The sequence below is a fragment of the Fundulus heteroclitus genome, unplaced genomic scaffold (genome assembly GCF_011125445.2).
Source record: "Fundulus heteroclitus isolate FHET01 unplaced genomic scaffold, MU-UCD_Fhet_4.1 scaffold_121, whole genome shotgun sequence".
NCBI classification, from domain to species: domain Eukaryota; kingdom Metazoa; phylum Chordata; class Actinopteri; order Cyprinodontiformes; family Fundulidae; genus Fundulus; species Fundulus heteroclitus.
Genome location: NW_023396533.1, coordinates 511,066 through 533,126, shown reverse-complemented (window position 1 = coordinate 533,126; position 22,061 = coordinate 511,066). Strand labels below are relative to the sequence as shown.

The following is a 22,061-nucleotide window of genomic DNA, read 5'->3' as shown; positions in this document are numbered from 1 at the left end:
TAGCAAGAGGAAGTAACACTGCAAATTTCAGGTTCCTACGGTCTTCACAGCCCTCGCAGCGGCCGTTGAAAGGTGCCATGTTAAGTCAATGGACCTCCTAGGAGCCTCTTGCTAGCACCGTTATCATGGAGACTCAGTGAGAGCTGCAGCCCTCTCTGTCTGTAAAGGCAGAAGAACTCTGGCTAAGCAGCAGTTGGTAGGACCTTCCTAAAGCTATTTCCGTTAGCAACATGCTAACGGTTAGCCGCTAGCATGGCTGTGTTCAGTATCACCGGGTGATGTTACTCTGTTAGTTTGGTTGAAATCCTGTACTGAGAAGTGCCTAAAAAGGGAGAAAATGCTAAAATTCACCAAATCTGTCAAGCAGAAGTTTGTACAGGCTTCCTAGAGCTACTTCCGATTAGCAACATGCTAACCGTTAGCCGCTAACATGGTTGTGTTTGGTATCACTGGGTGAGTGTACTCTGTTAGTTTGGTCCAAATCCTGTACTGGGATGAGCCTTAAATAGGGAGAAAAAACGTCGTTTATAACGTTGCCATGGTAACTGAAAATGGCGGGTGGTACAAAAAATACTTCATGGGATCAGCACATATGTTTTAATATACACAACTGTGGGGATTATAATACAAAAATCTTAGTCTGCCACGCCGGGTTTCGATCCCACGACCTCTTGCATGCAAAGCCTGCACTTTCCATCTGAGCTATACTGTAGCGCCATATATGGGCATGCAGTATTGGGACCATAAGGGGTTTGGTCCCCCATTGAAAAGCATTGGATGTTTGACACCTGATAGCTTGGAGATGCTTTATGCCACGTAGCCCAAATTTCTTGTGGAGCTTTCTCTCTAAAGTAAGAACAGACTCTATGAAGCAGAGGATGGTGAAACCTTTCTAGAGCTACTTCCGGTTAGCAACATGCTAACAGTTAGCCGCTAACATGGTTGTGTTCAGTATCACCGGGTGATTGTACTCTGTCAGTTTGGTCCAAATCCTGTACTGGGAAGTGCCTCAAATAGGGGTGCCAATACTTAATGTCACCAAACGTGACCAAAGTTCATTGGTCAGATTGGCCTCCTTTAGCAACTCAGCCTCACCACATCTGGGCCCAGAACTCAACATTTGACCAAAATAGTGTGTAGTGCCATTTCCCACATGTGGGTGGTGCTGTATTGGCCAAGTGGGTCGTGTCTAGGTATCATGCCAGGTCCTGTTGGAAGCAAAGACCCAATAGGAAAGCATGTAAAATCCAAAATGGGACAGTAAACTGACACATGGCTGAAAGTCACATGAAAATTTTAAAATGTTAAGAGGAAGTGACTGTGCGAATTTCAGATTTCTACATTAATCACAGCCGCTGCAGCTGGCGTCGAAAGTTGCCATTCTATCTCAATGGAACGTCTCCCACTGGCCCTCAGAGTTCCGTCGTCATGGAAACTCACTGACACAGCTGCAGCGGGCCAGTCTAAAAAAGTGCAGACACTTGGTGTCCAAGTCTGCCTATTGGATTATAATGGAGAACTTTGCCTCGAACAACGCACGATTTCTCCGGAACCGTAAATGGTAGAGACGTAATTTTTTCTGTGTTTATTTCGTAAAGGATAGGGGAAGAAGACTTGCTATTGGTTTTTGCTGGAAAAAGTTTATTAAAGGCGTAAAAAATTATGATCTAAAGGACATTTTTATGAAATTTCAGAAATCCTCTGAAAATGATCCCGAACAAATCGCTCTGGCTAAAAAAGTATAAGAGATATCAAAATAATTCTTTCACTGTGAGTATCAGCAGGCTTTTGATGACCATGTAGCTCATTTTCATATTTTTACAAAAATCGGTGTAGGCACAGCGACGATGTAAAAAAGTGGATGATGTGGGAAAATGCAGCTCCAAAGCGATTTCAGGATTTTGCACATTCGCTACTCCCGAACAAATTGTTCCTGTGGAAAAACCGTAACAGTTATCCACGAAATTCATTTTTCTTGAGTGCCAGAAGGGTTGGGACATTCATGTGTGAAAGTCTCATGTCTGTACATAAAACGGTTTAGGAGTAGCGACGATGCGAAAACATGTGATGTTTTGGATTTTTAGACGTCATTTTTCAAAACCGCTCCATAGGAAATGAATGGGGGAGGTTTCGGGTTTGTGTCGCTCTGAGGTGATTTGCGAAAAATCTATAAATGCCACACCAATGAGGGTTACATTTCCCGAATCCTGACAAAAATACCTACGTTTTGATGTATAATTTGTCTACGTAGAGTGAAAATTGAGCGAGAAAGGTCAAGTTGTTCGGAGTTTTGAAATCTTTAAAAAAGCTAGAGTGGCCCACTCTAGCGGTTGGAGAATTCCGTCATTGACTTTCATTGTAAACGATGATTTCGCTGATTTTCGGACATGAGCTTTGAGGAGTAACTGTGAAGAGACGATAAAAGATATCCACATCCCGTTTTCACTTCTGAGTAGGTCACAGATATATCTACAAACTGGAAGTCAAACGGTGTTCATAGGTGAAAGCATGGCGACACAGTAAGGCTTTGAAAATGGTCATTTTGAGGCTTTTTTGAGGCTTTCTTTCTACCCGACTCCATTGATTATCATGGGTTTTTTGAGGGTTGGTTTTTTGCTAATTTTGTTGCCATGGTAACTCGAAATCCCAATAAAAGTAGTAGCACACATCTCGAGATCGAGCCACAGGTTTTGATGCCTATATTGTGGGGGCGCACGCTACGTTTTGGGCCGTATTAATCGTGAAGTAAGAAAAATAAAGAATAATAAAGAGACGCCTTTAGAGGTGAATAGTAATAGGTGCCTCCATGCATTTGCATGGGAGGCAGTGCTGTGCTTCGCACAGCACTGCCTCCTCATTGCAAATTCTATGGCAGGCGCCTAACTAGAAAAATTTCTGAAGAAATTTAGCAAGGCGCCTGCCACTTGGTGCGTACCGTACCGTCAGAAATAGCAAGAGGAAGTAACACTGCAAATTTCAGGTTCCTACGGTCTTCACAGCCCTCGCAGCGGCCGTTGAAAGGTGCCATGTTAAGTCAATGGACCTCCTAGGAGCCTCTTGCTAGCACCGTTATCATGGAGACTCAGTGAGAGCTGCAGCCCTCTCTGTCTGTAAAGGCAGAAGAACTCTGGCTAAGCAGCAGTTGGTAGGACCTTCCTAAAGCTATTTCCGTTAGCAACATGCTAACGGTTAGCCGCTAGCATGGCTGTGTTCAGTATCACCGGGTGATGTTACTCTGTTAGTTTGGTTGAAATCCTGTACTGAGAAGTGCCTAAAAAGGGAGAAAATGCTAAAATTCACCAAATCTGTCAAGCAGAAGTTTGTACAGGCTTCCTAGAGCTACTTCCGATTAGCAACATGCTAACCGTTAGCCGCTAACATGGTTGTGTTTGGTATCACTGGGTGAGTGTACTCTGTTAGTTTGGTCCAAATCCTGTACTGGGATGAGCCTTAAATAGGGAGAAAAAACGTCGTTTATAACGTTGCCATGGTAACTGAAAATGGCGGGTGGTACAAAAAATACTTCATGGGATCAGCACATATGTTTTAATATACACAACTGTGGGGATTATAATACAAAAATCTTAGTCTGCCACGCCGGGTTTCGATCCCACGACCTCTTGCATGCAAAGCCTGCACTTTCCATCTGAGCTATACTGTAGCGCCATATATGGGCATGCAGTATTGGGACCATAAGGGGTTTGGTCCCCCATTGAAAAGCATTGGATGTTTGACACCTGATAGCTTGGAGATGCTTTATGCCACGTAGCCCAAATTTCTTGTGGAGCTTTCTCTCTAAAGTAAGAACAGACTCTATGAAGCAGAGGATGGTGAAACCTTTCTAGAGCTACTTCCGGTTAGCAACATGCTAACAGTTAGCCGCTAACATGGTTGTGTTCAGTATCACCGGGTGATTGTACTCTGTCAGTTTGGTCCAAATCCTGTACTGGGAAGTGCCTCAAATAGGGGTGCCAATACTTAATGTCACCAAACGTGACCAAAGTTCATTGGTCAGATTGGCCTCCTTTAGCAACTCAGCCTCACCACATCTGGGCCCAGAACTCAACATTTGACCAAAATAGTGTGTAGTGCCATTTCCCACATGTGGGTGGTGCTGTATTGGCCAAGTGGGTCGTGTCTAGGTATCATGCCAGGTCCTGTTGGAAGCAAAGACCCAATAGGAAAGCATGTAAAATCCAAAATGGGACAGTAAACTGACACATGGCTGAAAGTCACATGAAAATTTTAAAATGTTAAGAGGAAGTGACTGTGCGAATTTCAGATTTCTACATTAATCACAGCCGCTGCAGCTGGCGTCGAAAGTTGCCATTCTATCTCAATGGAACGTCTCCCACTGGCCCTCAGAGTTCCGTCGTCATGGAAACTCACTGACACAGCTGCAGCGGGCCAGTCTAAAAAAGTGCAGACACTTGGTGTCCAAGTCTGCCTATTGGATTATAATGGAGAACTTTGCCTCGAACAACGCACGATTTCTCCGGAACCGTAAATGGTAGAGACGTAATTTTTTCTGTGTTTATTTCGTAAAGGATAGGGGAAGAAGACTTGCTATCGGTTTTTGCTGGAAAAAGTTTATTAAAGGCGTAAAAAATTATGATCTAAAGGACATTTTTATGAAATTTCAGAAATCCTCTGAAAATGATCCCGAACAAATCGCTCTGGCTAAAAAAGTATAAGAGATATCAAAATAATTCTTTCACTGTGAGTATCAGCAGGCTTTTGATGACCATGTAGCTCATTTTCATATTTTTACAAAAATCGGTGTAGGCACAGCGACGATGTAAAAAAGTGGATGATGTGGGAAAATGCAGCTCCAAAGCGATTTCAGGATTTTGCACATTCGCTACTCCCGAACAAATTGTTCCTGTGGAAAAACCGTAACAGTTATCCACGAAATTCATTTTTCTTGAGTGCCAGAAGGGTTGGGACATTCATGTGTGAAAGTCTCATGTCTGTACATAAAACGGTTTAGGAGTAGCGACGATGCGAAAACATGTGATGTTTTGGATTTTTAGACGTCATTTTTCAAAACCGCTCCATAGGAAATGAATGGGGGAGGTTTCGGGTTTGTGTCGCTCTGAGGTGATTTGCGAAAAATCTATAAATGCCACACCAATGAGGGTTACATTTCCCGAATCCTGACAAAAATACCTACGTTTTGATGTATAATTTGTCTACGTAGAGTGAAAATTGAGCGAGAAAGGTCAAGTTGTTCGGAGTTTTGAAATCTTTAAAAAAGCTAGAGTGGCCCACTCTAGCGGTTGGAGAATTCCGTCATTGACTTTCATTGTAAACGATGATTTCGCTGATTTTCGGACATGAGCTTTGAGGAGTAACTGTGAAGAGACGATAAAAGATATCCACATCCCGTTTTCACTTCGGAGTAGGTCACAGATATATCTACAAACTGGAAGTCAAACGGTGTTCATAGGTGAAAGCATGGCGACACAGTAAGGCTTTGAAAATGGTCATTTTGAGGCTTTCTTTCTACCCGACTCCATTGATTATCATGGGTTTTTTGAGGGTTGGTTTTTTGCTAATTTTGTTGCCATGGTAACTCGAAATCCCAATAAAAGTAGTAGCACACATCTCGAGATCGAGCCACAGGTTTTGATGCCTATATTGTGGGGGTGCACGCTACGTTTTGGGCCGTATTAATCGTGAAGTAAGAAAAATAAAGAATAATAAAGAGACGCCTTTAGAGGTGAATAGTAATAGGTGCCTCCATGCATTTGCATGGGAGGCAGTGCTGTGCTTCGCACAGCACTGCCTCCTCATTGCAAATTCTATGGCAGGCGCCTAATAAAGAGACGCCTTTAGAGGTGAATAGTAATAGGTGCCTCCATGCATTTGCATGGGAGGCAGTGCTGTGCTTCGCACAGCACTGCCTCCTCATTGCAAATTCTATGGCAGGCGCCTAATAAATAGTCCGTTTAGAGGTGAATAGTAATAGGTGCCTCCATGCATTTGCATGGGAGGCAGTGCTGTGCTTCGCACAGCACTGCCTCCTCATTGCAACTGCTATGGCAGGCGCCTTATTAGTCAATTAAAACTGTTTACATATTTTTAAATAGTTGTTACGGTTTGGTTTCACCTATACAGGGACAACATATCCTGGTATTTTCCAGTCAGAAGTTTACATACACTGATTGTGGAGATGAATTTTGGAAGAAAAAAAAATTAAGACAAGCAATTTGGTGAAAAGCTGTGAATTCATTGTGGGGGTTTGCCGCTCTAGACAGGGTCAAAACTTATACAGGCTAAACCTCTCCGCATGTTCAACTACATTTTTTAACCAATGGTGCTGGTTCTAGGTGTGTTTGGAAACTAAATGAAAAATATCACTGAAGAAAGTTTAGCATCTATCCACCACAAAACTCCCCCCTTAGTTCAGGGTGCACCTCATGTAGCTTTAGAGGATTTGTAGCACTGGTTTGGCTGTTAGAGAGTCTGTTGTTCTGCGGTTGCCACTGATTTCCAAACAAAATCCAACAATTATGTGCTTGTCAGCAATTTTGTCAAATAAAAGAGAAAGTTTAGACGATTACTGGCATTATTCAACAAGAAAAAAGCCACTTCCAAACCGACTGATTTAACCTAAGTCTAGATCGGTCTGTTAGTACAAACAGACCGTGGTTTGTGTGAAGAAAAAAAAAAAAATCGGCAGTGCAAATGTTGGCTCTACTGATTACACGCCAACAGGTATTGCTGACAGCAACCTCTGCATTTTTACTGTGCTGCAGGCCGGCCTGTACCCTGCATGGATTTCTGTTGCTGCTTGCAGCCGCCTGATGATCAGCAGCCTTTATATCCACCAAATAATGGATCAATGTTTATAACCGTAAAACCAAAAGCTACTGACTGGATATTTCTGCCATCACAATTAAAAATCATGTTCTTCTTACTTTGGTTACCTAACTTTTACCTGTCTGGTACAACGCTATACTGTTCTGCTGTTTTTAATGATGAAAATCAATATTTTGGTAAAAATCCCCGCCGGCACAGTTAACCGCAAACACCCCTCAACCCACCAAAACACCTACTGCAAAGATTAGCCCAAGTTCTGGGGAAACCCTGAGTTCTATAAAATGAACTATGGGGGAGAGGCAAAATCAAAGCATCTAGTTTTTTAGTTTAAAGATGGAGACGATAAAGTGGAGCAGAATGAGCAGGTTCCAGTGAAAAACCTGCAGAGTCTTATCAGAGCAATATATTGAGAGCAAAGTTTGGTTTTGGTTCTGTTCTGTGGAGAAAGTCTTTGCAGTTTTTGTTAATTTGTGTAACAAAATATGTTTAAAATATTACATTATTCTGCAAATGAACTTGTTTTTATTTTTCAATTGTTATCTGACTAGGCCTTATGTATTAATAATTGCAATTTGTTTTCTTTTTCCTTTGCTGTACTAACTTAACTTTAAATTGAGCTTTGTTCCATTTTAATCAGTATTGTCTAAAGTCAGCTGTCACCTGAATCTCCCCACTTTGGGACGGTACAGCTATTTCTATTGTGTTAAAACTGTGTCAGAATGATATGAAAAAGGTAGTATTTATCATACCTTAATTTAAACTAGATGTGTACCTTATTTGATAAATGTGTCATTATCATTATATTATCATTTGTCGACTAAAAAAACCTAGTTTAACATTGTCCCTGCAGTACACTAGTAGGATCTGTTTTATATAAATAGAATAAAATCTATTCTATTCTAAAAAAGAAAAACTCCAGAATGTAATGTACAGGTGTAACTTGATACTTTTTTGTGACTATTTTCACTACAGATGCATTTGCACTGCATTTGCAAGTCCACCAGAAAGGGCTGAACTTTTAACATTTTGATCCTAGAACTTTTTTAGTTGAAGATTTAGCCTTGTTATTCAGAGTGAAATATTCACCGATTTAGCTTTTTTTTTCATTTCTATTACTCATAGAATTAGCTTAAGTAATTATGTTAAGAATCAGCAGAATTTGTACATTTTTAACGATTACACGATTAATTGTCTGAACAATCATTAGAATAGTTTATAAGAGCCATAGTTAGGACATGTACATTTGACAGGACAAATATTAGTACAATCTGTAGAGAGATGGCTGCCTTCAGAGTTGGTTAAAAAACAAAAAACAACAACTATATTTTAACTAAGAGAGTTGTAGGATAAGAAAGGCGTGACTTCCACCAGCGTAATGACTTTTACTGACCGTTTTGATTTTTACTGAGCTGCGGTGGTCAGTGGTTTATTGAGATAAGGGGGAGGTTTCCTGTTCGGCTCCCTAGCTGACCAGGAAGTATGATGTCTACGCTGACCAGTCAGTCTGTTGATTAAGATAACAGAGAGGCTCGGTGTTTTTGTTTATTAACTAACAATGAAAGGATGTCATGCTCGTTGAAAGGACGGTTTTGCTGTTGTGTGAAAATGATAAGATAACGCTCTGCACGAATTTGCTGACTGCAAGTCGGCAAAGATCAATATTGTCCCCCTTCCTGCAGTGCCACACATGTGTTTTGACACAACTCCTCCCCTCCTCAACAGATCTCGTGAAATTTAGGTCGTGATCCAAAAACCTGTGGTCAGTACGACACTGTCCACCGTAGTATGAGGACGCTCCAAACCTTTAGTTTGGAGGGAGGACTGACTTCAGCTTTATATCAGGATTAAAGATTAAGGATTCTCTATTTCATCGCAATCACAACGGTGCGGGACGGAGGTTTTTTCCACGTAGAATGTGGCTGGTCTGCTGCTGAGCGTTAGATTGAGTGCGTATAAGATACATTAATTGCATGTGTACAACTGAAATAAATAGATATAATTAAATAATCACGATAGTAAAGTGAATTGTATTATAATTAATGTCATCATTTAATATGGATGGTATGCTGCTGCTAAGCATCAGATTGAGTGTGTATAAAAATTAAATAACTGAATGTGGATAAAAATGAAATCATTGGATGTGTATAAGATAAATTAAATAACTGGATGTGGATAAACTGAATTAAATAATTGGATGTGTATTAAAGGAATCATTAGACAAACTTAAATAATCACGATAATAAAGTTAATAACTATATTAATAATAATAATAATATCATATTAATGATAATAATATAATATGGGTAAGGCAGGAAACAAGGAGGGGCCGGAAATCAAGAGGGGCCAGAAATCGAGGGAGGCCGGAAGTGAAGGGAGGCCGGAAATAGGGAGGGGGGACCGGAAATCAAAGGGGAGACCGGAAATCAAAGGAGACCGGAAATGATTAGGGTCATTAATCACCCGTCGATTAAAAAGTGGCAGTACATATACTATATAGTCTCTGCTGCTGCAGATAATGTTGAACTTTCAGATTTCTCCTTTTATATAAGAGTAATGCAAGATCTAATGATTACAGTAAAGGAGGTTAAGCTAAGAGCACAATAATTGTGAACGGAAATATCTGGATGTGAAAGTGTTTGAAGAAGGTAAATGACAGAAGGATTGGGAGTCTTGATAAGAACACTAATTACACCTTGTTTCTGTTATTCAACAGTAAACAAGGTGAAAGCGCTGGCCTCTTCTGCTGATTTAAACTCCTTCTCAGCACCGTTGTGGGTGATCCGGAGGTGTGCAGGATAGAGCAGACCAAAGCGAATCCCCGGTATTTTTCGGAGCCGGTACCGAACATCATTAAAGGTGGTATGGTCGGAGAACATAGAAAAACTTGTATCTCCAATCTTGAACCGTTGCTGGTTCCTGGCTCGGCGCAATATGTCCACACAGTCAGTATGATAGTGAAGATGGGCGATTTATAGGGTGAGGGCGCTCTCCGGGTCTCGGCTTCGGCTGGGGAATACAATGAGCACGGTCAACAAGAGGCTCCTTCTCGAGCTCAAAAGCCTCCTTAAGCAGGGCTGAGACGGCTGTAGCAGTGGAAGAAGTGGGAGAATCCTTAGGAATTCCCACTAACTGTATATTATTGCGCCGTGATCTCGCCTCCAAATCTTCGCATTTATTGTCCAGTCTAATCAGCTCCTTTGACAGATGCTCCACTTTAGCCTGTAAGATAGTAATGTCGTCGGTGCAGGTGGAGAGCGATGTTTCCATTTCACCTACAATGTTTTTCAGAGTGCGCACCTCAGTCTGGATAGTAGTGATACTCCTAGATAACTCCGACATAACTGCTTTCAGCTCAGTTTTGATGCTTGACATGTTCTCAGTCAAGGCAGCTTGGAGCTCAGTTTTGAAAATGGCCGGCATCTCAACCCGGAGTGACGAGAGCAGCTCGGCCATAAAGTCGCAGGGAATGTCTCCTCCGGCTTCAACCTGGCTGGTGGAAGGGTCACTACGAAGCGGGGAACCATCGGGGCCTGTGCGAGACAGGCCCCGATGGTTGTGTAGGTGGTTTAGCTTTCGGAGGCATTTTAGTCGGCAAAAATACGATGTTAAACATGTAATATAATAGCGAGAGAGCACAACCTGAAAAATGGAGACAGAAGGTGTGCCTAAAGTAAAATTTTTAAAGGTTGTCGCAGGAGCTCAGAAAAACACAACCTACTCCATACGTCGCTAAACTGGAAGTCTACAGAAACAGTCTTAAGATGTTTATTTAAGGCTCTACGAGGGTTTGCACACAAAGTGATCAACAAGCGAGGTCGGAACATCAGAGCGGAGGAAACTGCGGGAAGAAAGAGGATAAATTAACAGGGACCAAGGGACTATCTACAGATGCTACTGTGCTTACCACTTGGCTGGGAGGACCTACCCGGGGAGGATGAGGGGAAAAGGAGTTATGTGACTGTAAACTCTCTGGTGGAAGGAGATGGCTGAGTGACGGGAGGGCTGGCAGATGTTACACAGGCGGGGAGCCCCAGCAGCACCACTGCGGCGGCAGGCAGAAGGAGCAGCTGGAAGAACCAGGGTGAATCCAGAAGAACCAAGGTGAATCCAGGGAGGGGGTCTCTTTCCCAGCTTGGTAACACCAATGGAGATTTTGAGGGGAAAGGCCAGAGCAAAATCTGAGCAGTGGGGATTGAAGAAACTGTTCTTCAACGCACGGAGCCAACACAGGTGAGCAAATCCAAAAACACGACGAACACAATGGGGTAACACTATTGCGTCTTCCAGCTGTCTGAGCACTCGCTTTAAGCCATAGAGAAGCAGTCCAAATGAGCCGCAGGTGCGGGGCACGCCCACTTGTCAACTGCAGCCACCTGTGGACCAGAATTAGTAGAGCACGGAAAACACAGAACCCTGACACCATGCAGATGCTCTGGATATGATAATATGTGCAGAAGCTCTGAATATGGGAACTCAAGTAGTATCTCTGGTAACTTTCTGTCTCTGTCTCTCTCCGAGGTCGGTCGTGTCTTTTCTCTCTCTGCAGCTTTTACCCCCCTCCCCTCCCCCTCTCCTGCTTTGCTATGTCTTGTCTTCTGAGCGCTTTCTTCATATCAACCGAACTCTGAAAAACATGGATCTGATAAGCTGGTCTCTCAATACTATTGATAATTTTTTTTCGACGGGTAGGCAACGAAAGGGGGACACGTCCGGTCCTGATTTGACCTATTTTGTGAGATACACCCTAAATTCCTGGAGAAAAGCGGTGTGTCTTTCGACCTTGTCATTCCTGGACGTTTGAAATTTTCACATTGGATTAAGGATACTGGGATCTCTACTTATTGGTCTTTGTGGATTTTTGAAGTATCGGCAAATACAGTGGATGTCGAAGCCATTTGGCCTTGATCAGGCTGCCGGCTGCATGACGAGCTCACTGTGGCTGTGAACGGACAAACCTGGCAGGTGAATGGAGCGAAGCCGAAAAGCTGCCTGTGTTGGAACACAGACTGACTTTGGTGGTTGAACTCAAGGGGAGATGGGATAAAATCTGGAAGTGAAGCGCGAAAAAGCTCAATAATTTGGAAAATTGGATTTATGTGGAGCCAGCAAAAGACTTAAAAGCTGACAGGAAAGGCAGTGCAGCTTGTCTCATAACAAATAACATATTTGGATTCCCTCCCTATCTCAACTCCTGGATTTTTATGGCGGAGAGTGCTCAGAAAAGACCCGGGCTACCACCCTCCCCCGCTGACACCTGAGGATGCTTCTCTGAACTGTGGGCCGGCTGATAACATCAAGGACAATGGCCTCTGGAGAGTGTTCACGGAGATAAAACACTTTCGCCCATACACACACGCATAACTGATACTCATAAAACTGATGAATTACGCACACGCGACAGGTCTCAAATGTTTACCTTCTGCATACATGTTGTATTGTGTTATTTGTGCTTTTCGTGCTATGAGGGTTTTTTGTGTCGGTTGTCTCTTTATTTGTGAGAGCATAAATAGGCAAACATTTGTCTCTTCCCACCCCACCCCCCTCTTTCCCCCATGTTGTTGCAATTCCTTCGACAGTTCAAGGGCAGCGCCTCGTGAACTCCGTGTAAGCGGGGTTCGGGGCTGTTTGGAGGAATGTGGCCTTGACGGCTGCGCTATTTAGCAGTGGCTGACTGGCTGTGTTCCTTGGCAACGCAAGGCCTCAGTCAATCGTTCCCCCCAAAATGTTTGTTTGTTTATGTGATGGACGGTTGTACTGTGTGTGTACCTTAACATCTTAGAGACATTGAAAATGATTCATGATCAGATCAGAAGCTGTGCAGCCATTAGCATGTTGTAAACAGTTATTGAGTCTGTTGTGAGCAGCGAAGGTTATAAAGTCCAACAGCAGCTGGGAGGAATGATCTGCAGAAGTGCTCCTTTGAGAATCTAGGATGCCACAGTCTGTAAATGAAAGAGCTCTCCAGCTCTGTAACAACCCCATGTATGGGGTGGGAAAGACTGTAATTTTTCTTACAGTTATTTTGTCTTCCACCACCTGCAGCGGGGACAGATCCTACTGATGAGTTTATCTAGCTGCTTTCTCTCAGCTACAGATAAGCCACTGCTGCAACAGACCACACCATAGAAAGTGGCTGATCCCACCACAAAGTCAGAGGTCCTCAGGAGTGCCCCTTGCACTCCATAAGACCTCATTCTCCTTGTCAGGTAGAGTGCTCTGACCCTTCCTGTAAAGAGCATCTGTGTGATGACTCCAGTCAAGTTTATTGTTGAGGTGAACACCCAGGTACTTACAAGAGTAGACTATCTCAATATCAGTTCCCTGGATATTCATTCACCTGTGTCAATGAGGAGAGTCTACGCTTGTGAAAGTCCACCACCAGCTCCTTTGTTTTCCATGCATTTAACATGAGATGGTTCTATTGGCACTACAAAGCTCTCTATCCACTGTCTGTACTCTGACTCATGCTGATCTGTGATTAGACCTACTAAGGCAGAGTCATCTGGGTGCTTCTGTAGGTGGCAGCCTGGTGAGCTGATGGACAATTCTGCTGTGTTGAGAGTGAACAGAAACGGTGCTAGAACAGTTCCCTGTGGTGGTCCTGTGCTGCAGATCAGTGGTTCACCAGTGAGATAACTGAGTATCCACTCTAACAGGTGGTGGTCCACTCTTGACCTCTCTAGCTTGTCCTTCAGGTGTCACGGTTGTATGGTATTGAAATCCCGATGCTCCCAGTATTCTCCAGATGGGCCCGAACTTGGTGCAGCTGGTAAAAGATGGTTTCAGCTACCCTAATCCCGGGCTGGTATGCAAACTGTAGTGGATCCAATGAAGACCTCACCAGGGGGCGAAGAAAGTTGAGGATCAGTCTCTCAAGGGTCTTCAACAGGTGTTATGTTAGTGGAAGGAAAGTAAAGTGATTTTGTAAATGATCTGGGCAGATAAGGGGAAACTAATGTAGAGAACGGAGAAGGGGGGTGATATGATCATTTTTACTGCGGCACAGTTCTGCACATAGTGTGATCTCTATATATTCTGCATTCTGAACCAGTGTCTGTCTCACCAAAATTTCATTATGATAACAAATAATCACATTAAAGCTTCTTGACTCTTGTCAGGAATCCCAATGAGAAGTGCATTGCAAAGGAAAAAGGCACGGACAAGCCTCTCTGCATCAGAAAGAGAGAATTAAAGCTGGAGGTGGAAAAATTAGATTTTACAGATGTGCTTGACATGGCTTTCAAAGGTGAGCTGTGGATCAAAGATAACACCAAGATTGGTGACCATAATGGAAATAAAAATTGTGTGGCCAGAAAAAGTAATAATAAGATTTATTTTGTTGTTCAAATTGAAATGCCAATTGAACAGAAACAATGAGTATTTCCGAACAAGAGCAAGGCGAGACAATCAAATCCAGAAAACAAATGAACTGATCACATTTACAGCTACGGTGGTGCCATATATGGGTGCCTTGGGACCTCGTTTTCTGTGTATTTTTGTATTTTTCCTGCTTCCACACTGCAGCCACTTTTATCAGAGAGCAACTCTTATCGGGGACTCCTATTAGGGCAGATTTCCCCATCTTCTGTTAAACTGGTTTCTCTGAGATCCTGGTCAGAAGCGCAGCAGCAGCTGACCATTGCTCCTGACCTGAATGAACTGAAGTAGTGATGTCATACATTGACTTCTGTGAGGACATGCGTATGCATAAGACCATACCGAATTTCAACAACAACAAACCGTGGTTGTTCTCACATTTAAGGCAGCTGTGTTGCACCAAAGAAGAAGCTTTCCACAGTGGAGACATGGCCCTGTATAAGCGGACTAGAAACAAGCTGACAAAGGAGATAAAATTCCAGTGAGAAAACAAAATAATAAATTTCTTCACAAACAACACTGCTTCAGTGTGGAGGAACTGGAAATCTATAAAAACAAAAAACTACCGACCCCTTCCTGCACATTGTGTGACAACACCACCTAACTGAGCATCTGAACTACATATTTTGCAAGTTCAATTATCAAACCTTCACACACCTGTCTCACACAAGTCGCCCCCCCCCCCAAATCCCCAATCAACAACTATTCAACCTCATCTTCTCCACATGTGCCGGCACTCAGCCAGGACAGAAGATGGTTGGAGGTGAACAGATTTCCCAAACTGCTTTATATGACAAGTAATGCTTTATATGACCTCAATGTCTTTATATGACCTTTATATGACCTCAATGTCTCCTCAAGCTCATCAGGTGTAGCTAAGGCAAGTTGAGTAAACAAAGAATACAATAGTGAGGGTGACGTGACTGTGGAGCAAGGAGCTGCCTAGGTAACTGATGACAGTGTGGACTCCGTTATGGTGGGTGTGGACATGAAAGCCACCTCATGTCGATGTCCTCTGGGGCAGGAGGATGATATGGGTGTAGGTCACAGAGCCAATACAGAAACACTGATATCGGCATCTCTGTGTTATTATGAAGCTGTTAAGCAATGGAAGCCGACGTTATTAAGACTATATCATACCAAGAAGAAGAAAGGTAAGAAAACAGCACTGCTTCTACTGTAGAGAAGTCTGTGTGGATGTGTAGTTAGAGCCAGGACAATGAGGTAAACAGCAGATGAACATTTTGTGAACATTGTTAATGTACTTACAGGTATCAAAACCTAATATAGTGGAAGCTGACCGGTCTGCAAACAGTTTCTAAACTTAGCGAGAATGTTAATGTCCTGCCTGAGTTCCCTTCATCTACGCCTGCCTGCCCGCCTGCCCGCCTGCAAGTATTCCCTCTACCATACTGTTGATTCTTTTGCTACCTCCAGCACTCCAAGAACTCTCTCTGCTGTGCTGCTACTTCTGCTGCAACCCCTGCACTCCAAGAACTCTCTCTCTCTCTGTGCTGCTGGTTTTGCTGTTTCTCCAGCGCTCCTAGTATTCTCTCGGCCGTGCTGTTGGTTCTCCTGCTACCCCAGCGTTCCAGCGCTCCAAGTAACCTCTCTACTGTGCTGCTGGTTCTTAACGCAGCACCCGCAGCTCTCCAGCCCTCTAGCCCTCCAGCTCAGTATTATTCACCTGCTCCAGCCCTGTAAAGACCCTGGTTCTCATCCTCCAAACTCATCGTCTTCAATAAACTCTCTAAACAGAGCTCTGTGTATTTGGTTGTGTTCAGGTTCAGTCTACAAATCATGACAATCTCCTGTAGAATGCTGAGAGGAAGAGAGCAGAATACAGTGTAGCTCGGGTAGACGAGGGTGATGGAAAAATCCCAATTGAGTTGGGGCGGCACAGACAGCTACAGTTTGTTTGTATAATAAATTATAATAATATTTGTATAGTGTAAAACTAATCATACTGGATTACAAAGTTGTTGAAAATATTTTGACTACAATAAATGTGATACAATTTTGGCATGGACTCTTGATATTTTTGTATATTACTCTGTAATGACTTTTGATGTAAACCAGTACTACAACAGTAAACTCATTTAAAAAGAATTGAATTCATATGCAATTGTATAATAAGTTTTAACTTACAGGAACTTGATCAAACGTGATGTCAGTAACATTGTTCTTTGGACAGCTCTGCCATGAGTTGTTGAGTCTGAATCCAAAGGCACTGGTGTGTCTTCCATTCAATGCTGCAAATTTTCGAAATGTACAATTCTGAACATTGATTGGCCCATCATAGATTTGCATGCCTCGGATAGGGAAATCTCTGCGGGGAAACAAATCCACATAAAGCATCTGACTAGCAGTTCATGGACAAAATCTGTGACTCTGTTTGCAGGATAATAGTAAAAATGTAAACATTCTTCACATCAGTAGGGGCTTGTATAAATATGGCTAAACTGAACATTTGTAGTCCAAAAACAACTGACTTAATCCACCAGTTTGTTGCACAAAAAGCTCAAACATAATCACAGTTTAAAATTACAGTGACAATATCATTGTCGCATTATTTTGGAACTGGTAGCAGCTGCAAATTAGTGTAAAGCAGTGCTGCTCAGCTTCCCAAAGAACACAATAAGTAAAAGAGCCTTCAAAAGCCACTTACATGCCACGTGGAAGTGTCCTACCAGAGAGGTCAGTGCCTCCTGGGCCCCAGAACTTGGTATCGGGAAGAAGCATCCCATGATTACCACTCTCACCCACAAAGAGTGAGTTCTTCACCTGCTGATGAGAACCATCATCATCTGGAAATGTCCCTCCACTGTGGGAAAGTGAGATAGTCCATGATGAGTCAACCGTTCATTGATCAAATCCCAATACAGTTTATTTAGCAATAAAAAGGTTTATATCTGATCAGAAATATAAAGGAAACCCACTCATGTAGAATATAAAGATAGGACGCTGTAATACTGACCTTTTCTACTGTTGCAGCATGTTAACAAATGAATATTATATAAAAACGCTGACCTCACAATGGCAGAAATAGTGACTCAAATTTGACTCCAACTTGGGTCGCACTTAAGTCACAAAAATTAAACACTTCAGACTTCAGTTAGACTTGTTCACTAAGGTTCCGGGTCTGGACCCGATAATTTGACTGAAACCAAAGTAAAGTTCAAAGATTTTATTAAAGACACTGCCGTGTTTGTGAATGCGAACCAGTGTGAACCTCACCTCTCCCTTGGCCAGCATTTGCTAACACAACAACAATGGTGGAATTCTAAGTTCTAGTTGTGTTTCAGACACTATTTAATTTATTGTGGATTTCACTCCAACACATTTTGCCCCTTCACTGCATTTGTCTGGACCACCCTGTCGTCAGAATCAGAAATACTTTAATAATCCCAGAGTGAAATTGCTGTTTCAGTACAACCGCAATCACAAACATTTTAGGGGGAGACAATTTACTGAGGCCATGCTCCCAAGGACACTGCTTACACAGTGCCCACAGGTCGCTTCCATTACTCTGTGGAAAGATAGAGGCCACAATAGGGGGAGGTAAAAAAACACATATTTCAAACTTTATTCTAATACAGAATACCGTTTGAGATATCAAAAACCTCAGCACGAGAAGCACAAATAAGACGAGACACATAAAAGCAGAAAGGTAAACACTGGAGACTAGTCGCGTGTAAGTTCATCTGTTTTTGTGAGCATCAGTTATGTGTGTCTGTTTGGGTAAATTGTTATATTTCTGTGAACACTCTCCAGAGGCCATTGTCCTTGATGTTATCAGCCGGCCAACAGTTCAGAAAGCATCCGCAGATGTCAGCGGGAGAGGAGGGGGTCAGGGAGAGTTGGAGAGGAGAGAAAAAACACGACCGACCTCGAAGAGAGACAGAACAGATGAAGAGAGACAGAACAGTCGTTTCAGACTAACACCTATTTTCTCTCTCCTGCGTTCATTATTTTCACCCTTCTCTTCTTCCTTCTTCACTTCTGTAGCAGCCACGCCACTCACTGGCATGGTATAGTTATTACAATACTTAATAAGGTTCCGCACACTCACTTTTGTGTGCAGATACAGTATTATGCTACATGTGCGCATAGCTTTACCAGCAATGTAGACAGTAATTAACCTGCCAACCAGACTGATTTACATGGAGCGTAAGTCAGTCTAGTAAGGCTCCATTCCTTCTGGCCCAAAACAGACCAGACCAATCACAGCGTGGGTGGCGGGACTTTACGATGCGTCACTCTAAGTTGCAAAATTACCGATAATGCAGCAGTGCTTTTCTTCACCAAGCAACAGAGATTTCTGTTGCTTGGTGCCTTGGAAGATTAAGCCTTGGAAAATTAAGGAAGTGCATGTGAATAGACAAAAGCGGAAAAAAAATGTTCACTGGAGAGTTTGCTCGACGGAATGACATTTCACGGAATACAAATTAAAAAAACAGAGCACGTCACTTGGCGTTTTTGTTACATCTGTAGTTATCAGATTGGTTTTAACCTAATGACGCTGATCCTGTTAGGCCTGCCTTTGAAATCAGACTGATAAGTGTATATGGCGTAAGTCAGTCTGGTTGGCCAGGCTAGACAGCAACCCGAGGGGTTACATAAACATTACAAAAGGTGACTAAATTTGATGTTTTTTTAGTCATTTGTTTATTTTTGATCATTGTTGAACTGATTGTTTATACTTTGGTAACCATATTGTGTAATTCCTGCATACCCTGACTTTTCTGTTTCAGAAAGCTCAGAAGCCTTTACCCTGAATCATATTATGACAACAAATTATTCCATGAAACAACCCAGCCACTGAGTAGAGTTGTCAGCGCAAACCCTGATTTTTTCCTACATCTAAGCTTAGCTCTGTGAAAGAAAGTGTCCTTTTCTGGAGGAGTCTGTATGCTGGAGCACACATACTCCACAGAAATCTCTGTTAATTAGACCAGGATTAAACTCTTAGAATTTTTGGATTTATATGTTTTAAATGTTACTACTTTGCACCGCTGTCAATGAGCTATGCCAATATTCTCAACCCGCACATCGCTTTTCTAACACAAGGGGACGCTCTCAATTTTGTTCAAACTGAAAGCACTCTACAGATGTAAAGTGTGTACCTCTTATTATTATTATTATTATTTGCAAAGCTGACTAAACATTTCTGACTTATTTAAACCTATATCCATTCTCTTTAAAAAAAAGTTTCATGCTGCATAAAAGCCCTCGCTTTCTCAGTGCATAAATAAGAATCTGAACAACTTTCCTTTACTCAAACAGCCTGAGAAAAAGAATCCCAGAATGTGTTTGAAGTCTTACCTTGCAAGGGTAAGGCCAATGCCATTATCAGCAAATCTAAAAAAAAAAAAAATTATATGAGATGAACATCAACATACATACAGCATAATTTAATCGTCCAGCCTATGACAATTTCAAACCAACATCCAGTTTTCTTGAAGAAGTAGCCATTCAAGACCATTTAAAGAAACACTTTACACATAAGCTTGTTTTTACTAGTATAATGTCATACATTTAAAAAAGACACAATCTTAAGTTTTGCCATTATATTATTCTTAATAATGTTTAGTGTGGTGCAGTTTACTGATTTGTTTCAAATGACAGTTAACAGACAAAACCACGAACAAAATGTATGAGACATGCAAAACAGTCTTGAAAAAGAGTAAGTTGAAGTAAAAAGTTATCATTCTCTAAACCCTGAACCTAATCAGACCCATCTTTATTTTTTATTGCAACTTTGTACATTCCATTTAAATTTGTCTTTTTCATTTAACCCATCCCTTTTAGAGAGATGATGCCTGGCAATGATCCACACCCAGAGAGAATTCTGGGGCCAAGGGTCTTGCTCAGGGACAAGTAGTCTGAGGGATTTAAACCAGGGAAACTGTACACTTTCCAGAATGCAAGTGCCATGCCCAAACCACAAGGCTACCACAGACGTAGCCTGTCTGGCAGTGTGCCACTCAGAATTGCTTTCTTAGTGCTAAAGAGAGCCCAGCAGACTTACTTTCACAAGTGGAGCGTTACTGCTCTGCTTCATACCCGTGAAAAAGACTTTATTGGACATTATTTTGGGATTATTTAAAATTCAATAGACATAGAAACGGAAAGGTAAAAAAAGAAAGGAAGAGAGAAGGTCCGTCCGTCCGTCTGTCTTCTTCCGCTTATCCGGGGTTGGGTCGCGGGGGCAGCAGCTTCAGTAGGGAGGCCCAGACGTCCCTCTCCCCGGCCAATTGGGCCAGCTCCTCAGGTGGAATCCCAAGGCGTTCCCAGACCAGCCGGGAGACATAGTCCCTCCAGCGTGTCCTGGGTCTTCCTCTGGGCCTCCTCCCGGTGGGACGTGCCCGGAACACCTCACCAGGGAGGTGTCCAGGAGGTATCCTTACCAGATGCCTGAGCCACCTCAACTGGCTCCTCTCGACGTGGAGGAGCAGCGGCTCTACTCTGAGTCCTCCCCGGATTACTGAGCTCCTCACCCTATCTCTAAGGGAGAGCCCAGACACACTACGGAGAAAACTCATTTCAGCCACTTGTATCCGGGATCTCGTTCTTTCGGTCACGACCCAAAGCTCGTAACCATAGATGAGGGTAGGAACGTAGATCGACCGGTAAATCGAGAGCTTCGCCTTTTGGCTCAGCTCTCTCTTCACCACAACGGATATGTACAGCGCCCGCTTCACAGCAGACGCTGCACCAATCCGCCTGTCGATCTCCCGCTCCATCTTCCCCTCATTCGTGAACAAGACCCCAAGATACTTGAACTCCTCCACTAGGGGCAGCACATCCTCCCCAACCCGGAGAAGGCACTCTACCGTTTTCCGATTCAAGACCATGGTCTCGGATTTGGAGGCACTGATTTTCATCAGAAGCCAATAGGACCACGTCATCCGCGAATAGCAGAGACGCAATCCTAAGGCCACCAAAACGGATCCCCTCAACACCTTGGCTGCGCCTAGATATTCTGTCCATAAAAGTTATGAACAGAATCGGTGACAAAGGGCAACCTTGGCGGAGTCCAACTCTCACCGGAAACGAGTCCGACCTACTGCCGTCAATGCGGACCAGACTCTGACACCGGTCGTACAGAGACCTGACAGCCCTTATTAAAGGGTCCGGTACTCCATACTCCCGGAGTACCCCCCACAGGATCCCTCGGGGGACACGGTCGAATGCCTTCTCCAGATCCACAAAGCACATGTAGACTGGTTGGGAAAACTCCCATGCCCCCTCCAGAATCCTGCTTAGGGTATAGAGCTGGTCCAGTGTTCCACGGCCAGGACGAAAACCACACTGCTCTTCCTGAATCTGAGATTCGACTATCCGACGGACCCTCCTTTCCAGAACCCCTGAATAGAGCTTACCAGGGAGGCTTAAGAGTGTGATTCCTCTGTAGTTGGAATACACCCTCCGGTCCCCCTTTTTTAATAGGGGAACCACCACCCCAGTCTGCCAATCCAGGGGAACTGCCCCCGATGTCCACGCAATGCTGCAGAGCCGCGTTAACCAACACGGCCCCACAACATCCAGAGCCTTTAGGTACTCAGGGCGGATCTCATCCACCCCCGGGGCCTTGCCACCGAGGAGCTTTTTAACAACCTCGGCAACCTCAGCACCAGAGATGGGGGAACCCGACCCAGAGTCCTCAGGCTCTGCTTCCGCAATGGAAGACGTGTTGGTGGGATTAAGGAGGTCTTCGAAGTATTCCGCCCACCGAAACACGACGTCCCGAGTCGAGGTCAGCAGCACACCACCCCCACTGTAAACAGTGTTGGTACTGCACTGCTTCCCCCTCCTGAGAGACCAGATAGTGGACCAGAATCGCTTTGAAGCCGTAT

At 43.3% G+C, this 22,061-nt stretch overlaps 1 protein-coding gene across 2 annotated transcripts in view; it reads right to left on the bottom strand.

The window, feature by feature from the left end:
- Positions 1–22,061, bottom strand: part of LOC105920858 (cell migration inducing hyaluronidase 1) — a 470,202-nt gene that overhangs the window by 75,799 nt on the left and 372,342 nt on the right. The window contains exons 19-21 of one of the 2 annotated variants that reach the window (XM_036128814.1): positions 19,528–19,563; positions 16,871–17,026; positions 16,351–16,531 (exon numbers count right to left, since the gene is read on the bottom strand). The exons of the other annotated variant lie outside the window; for it this stretch is intronic. Coding sequence (XP_035984707.1) covers positions 16,351–16,531; positions 16,871–17,026; positions 19,528–19,563 — 373 coding nt within the window. The remainder of the gene's footprint in view (positions 1–16,350; positions 16,532–16,870; positions 17,027–19,527; positions 19,564–22,061) is intronic. 2 annotated transcript variants of the gene reach the window in all.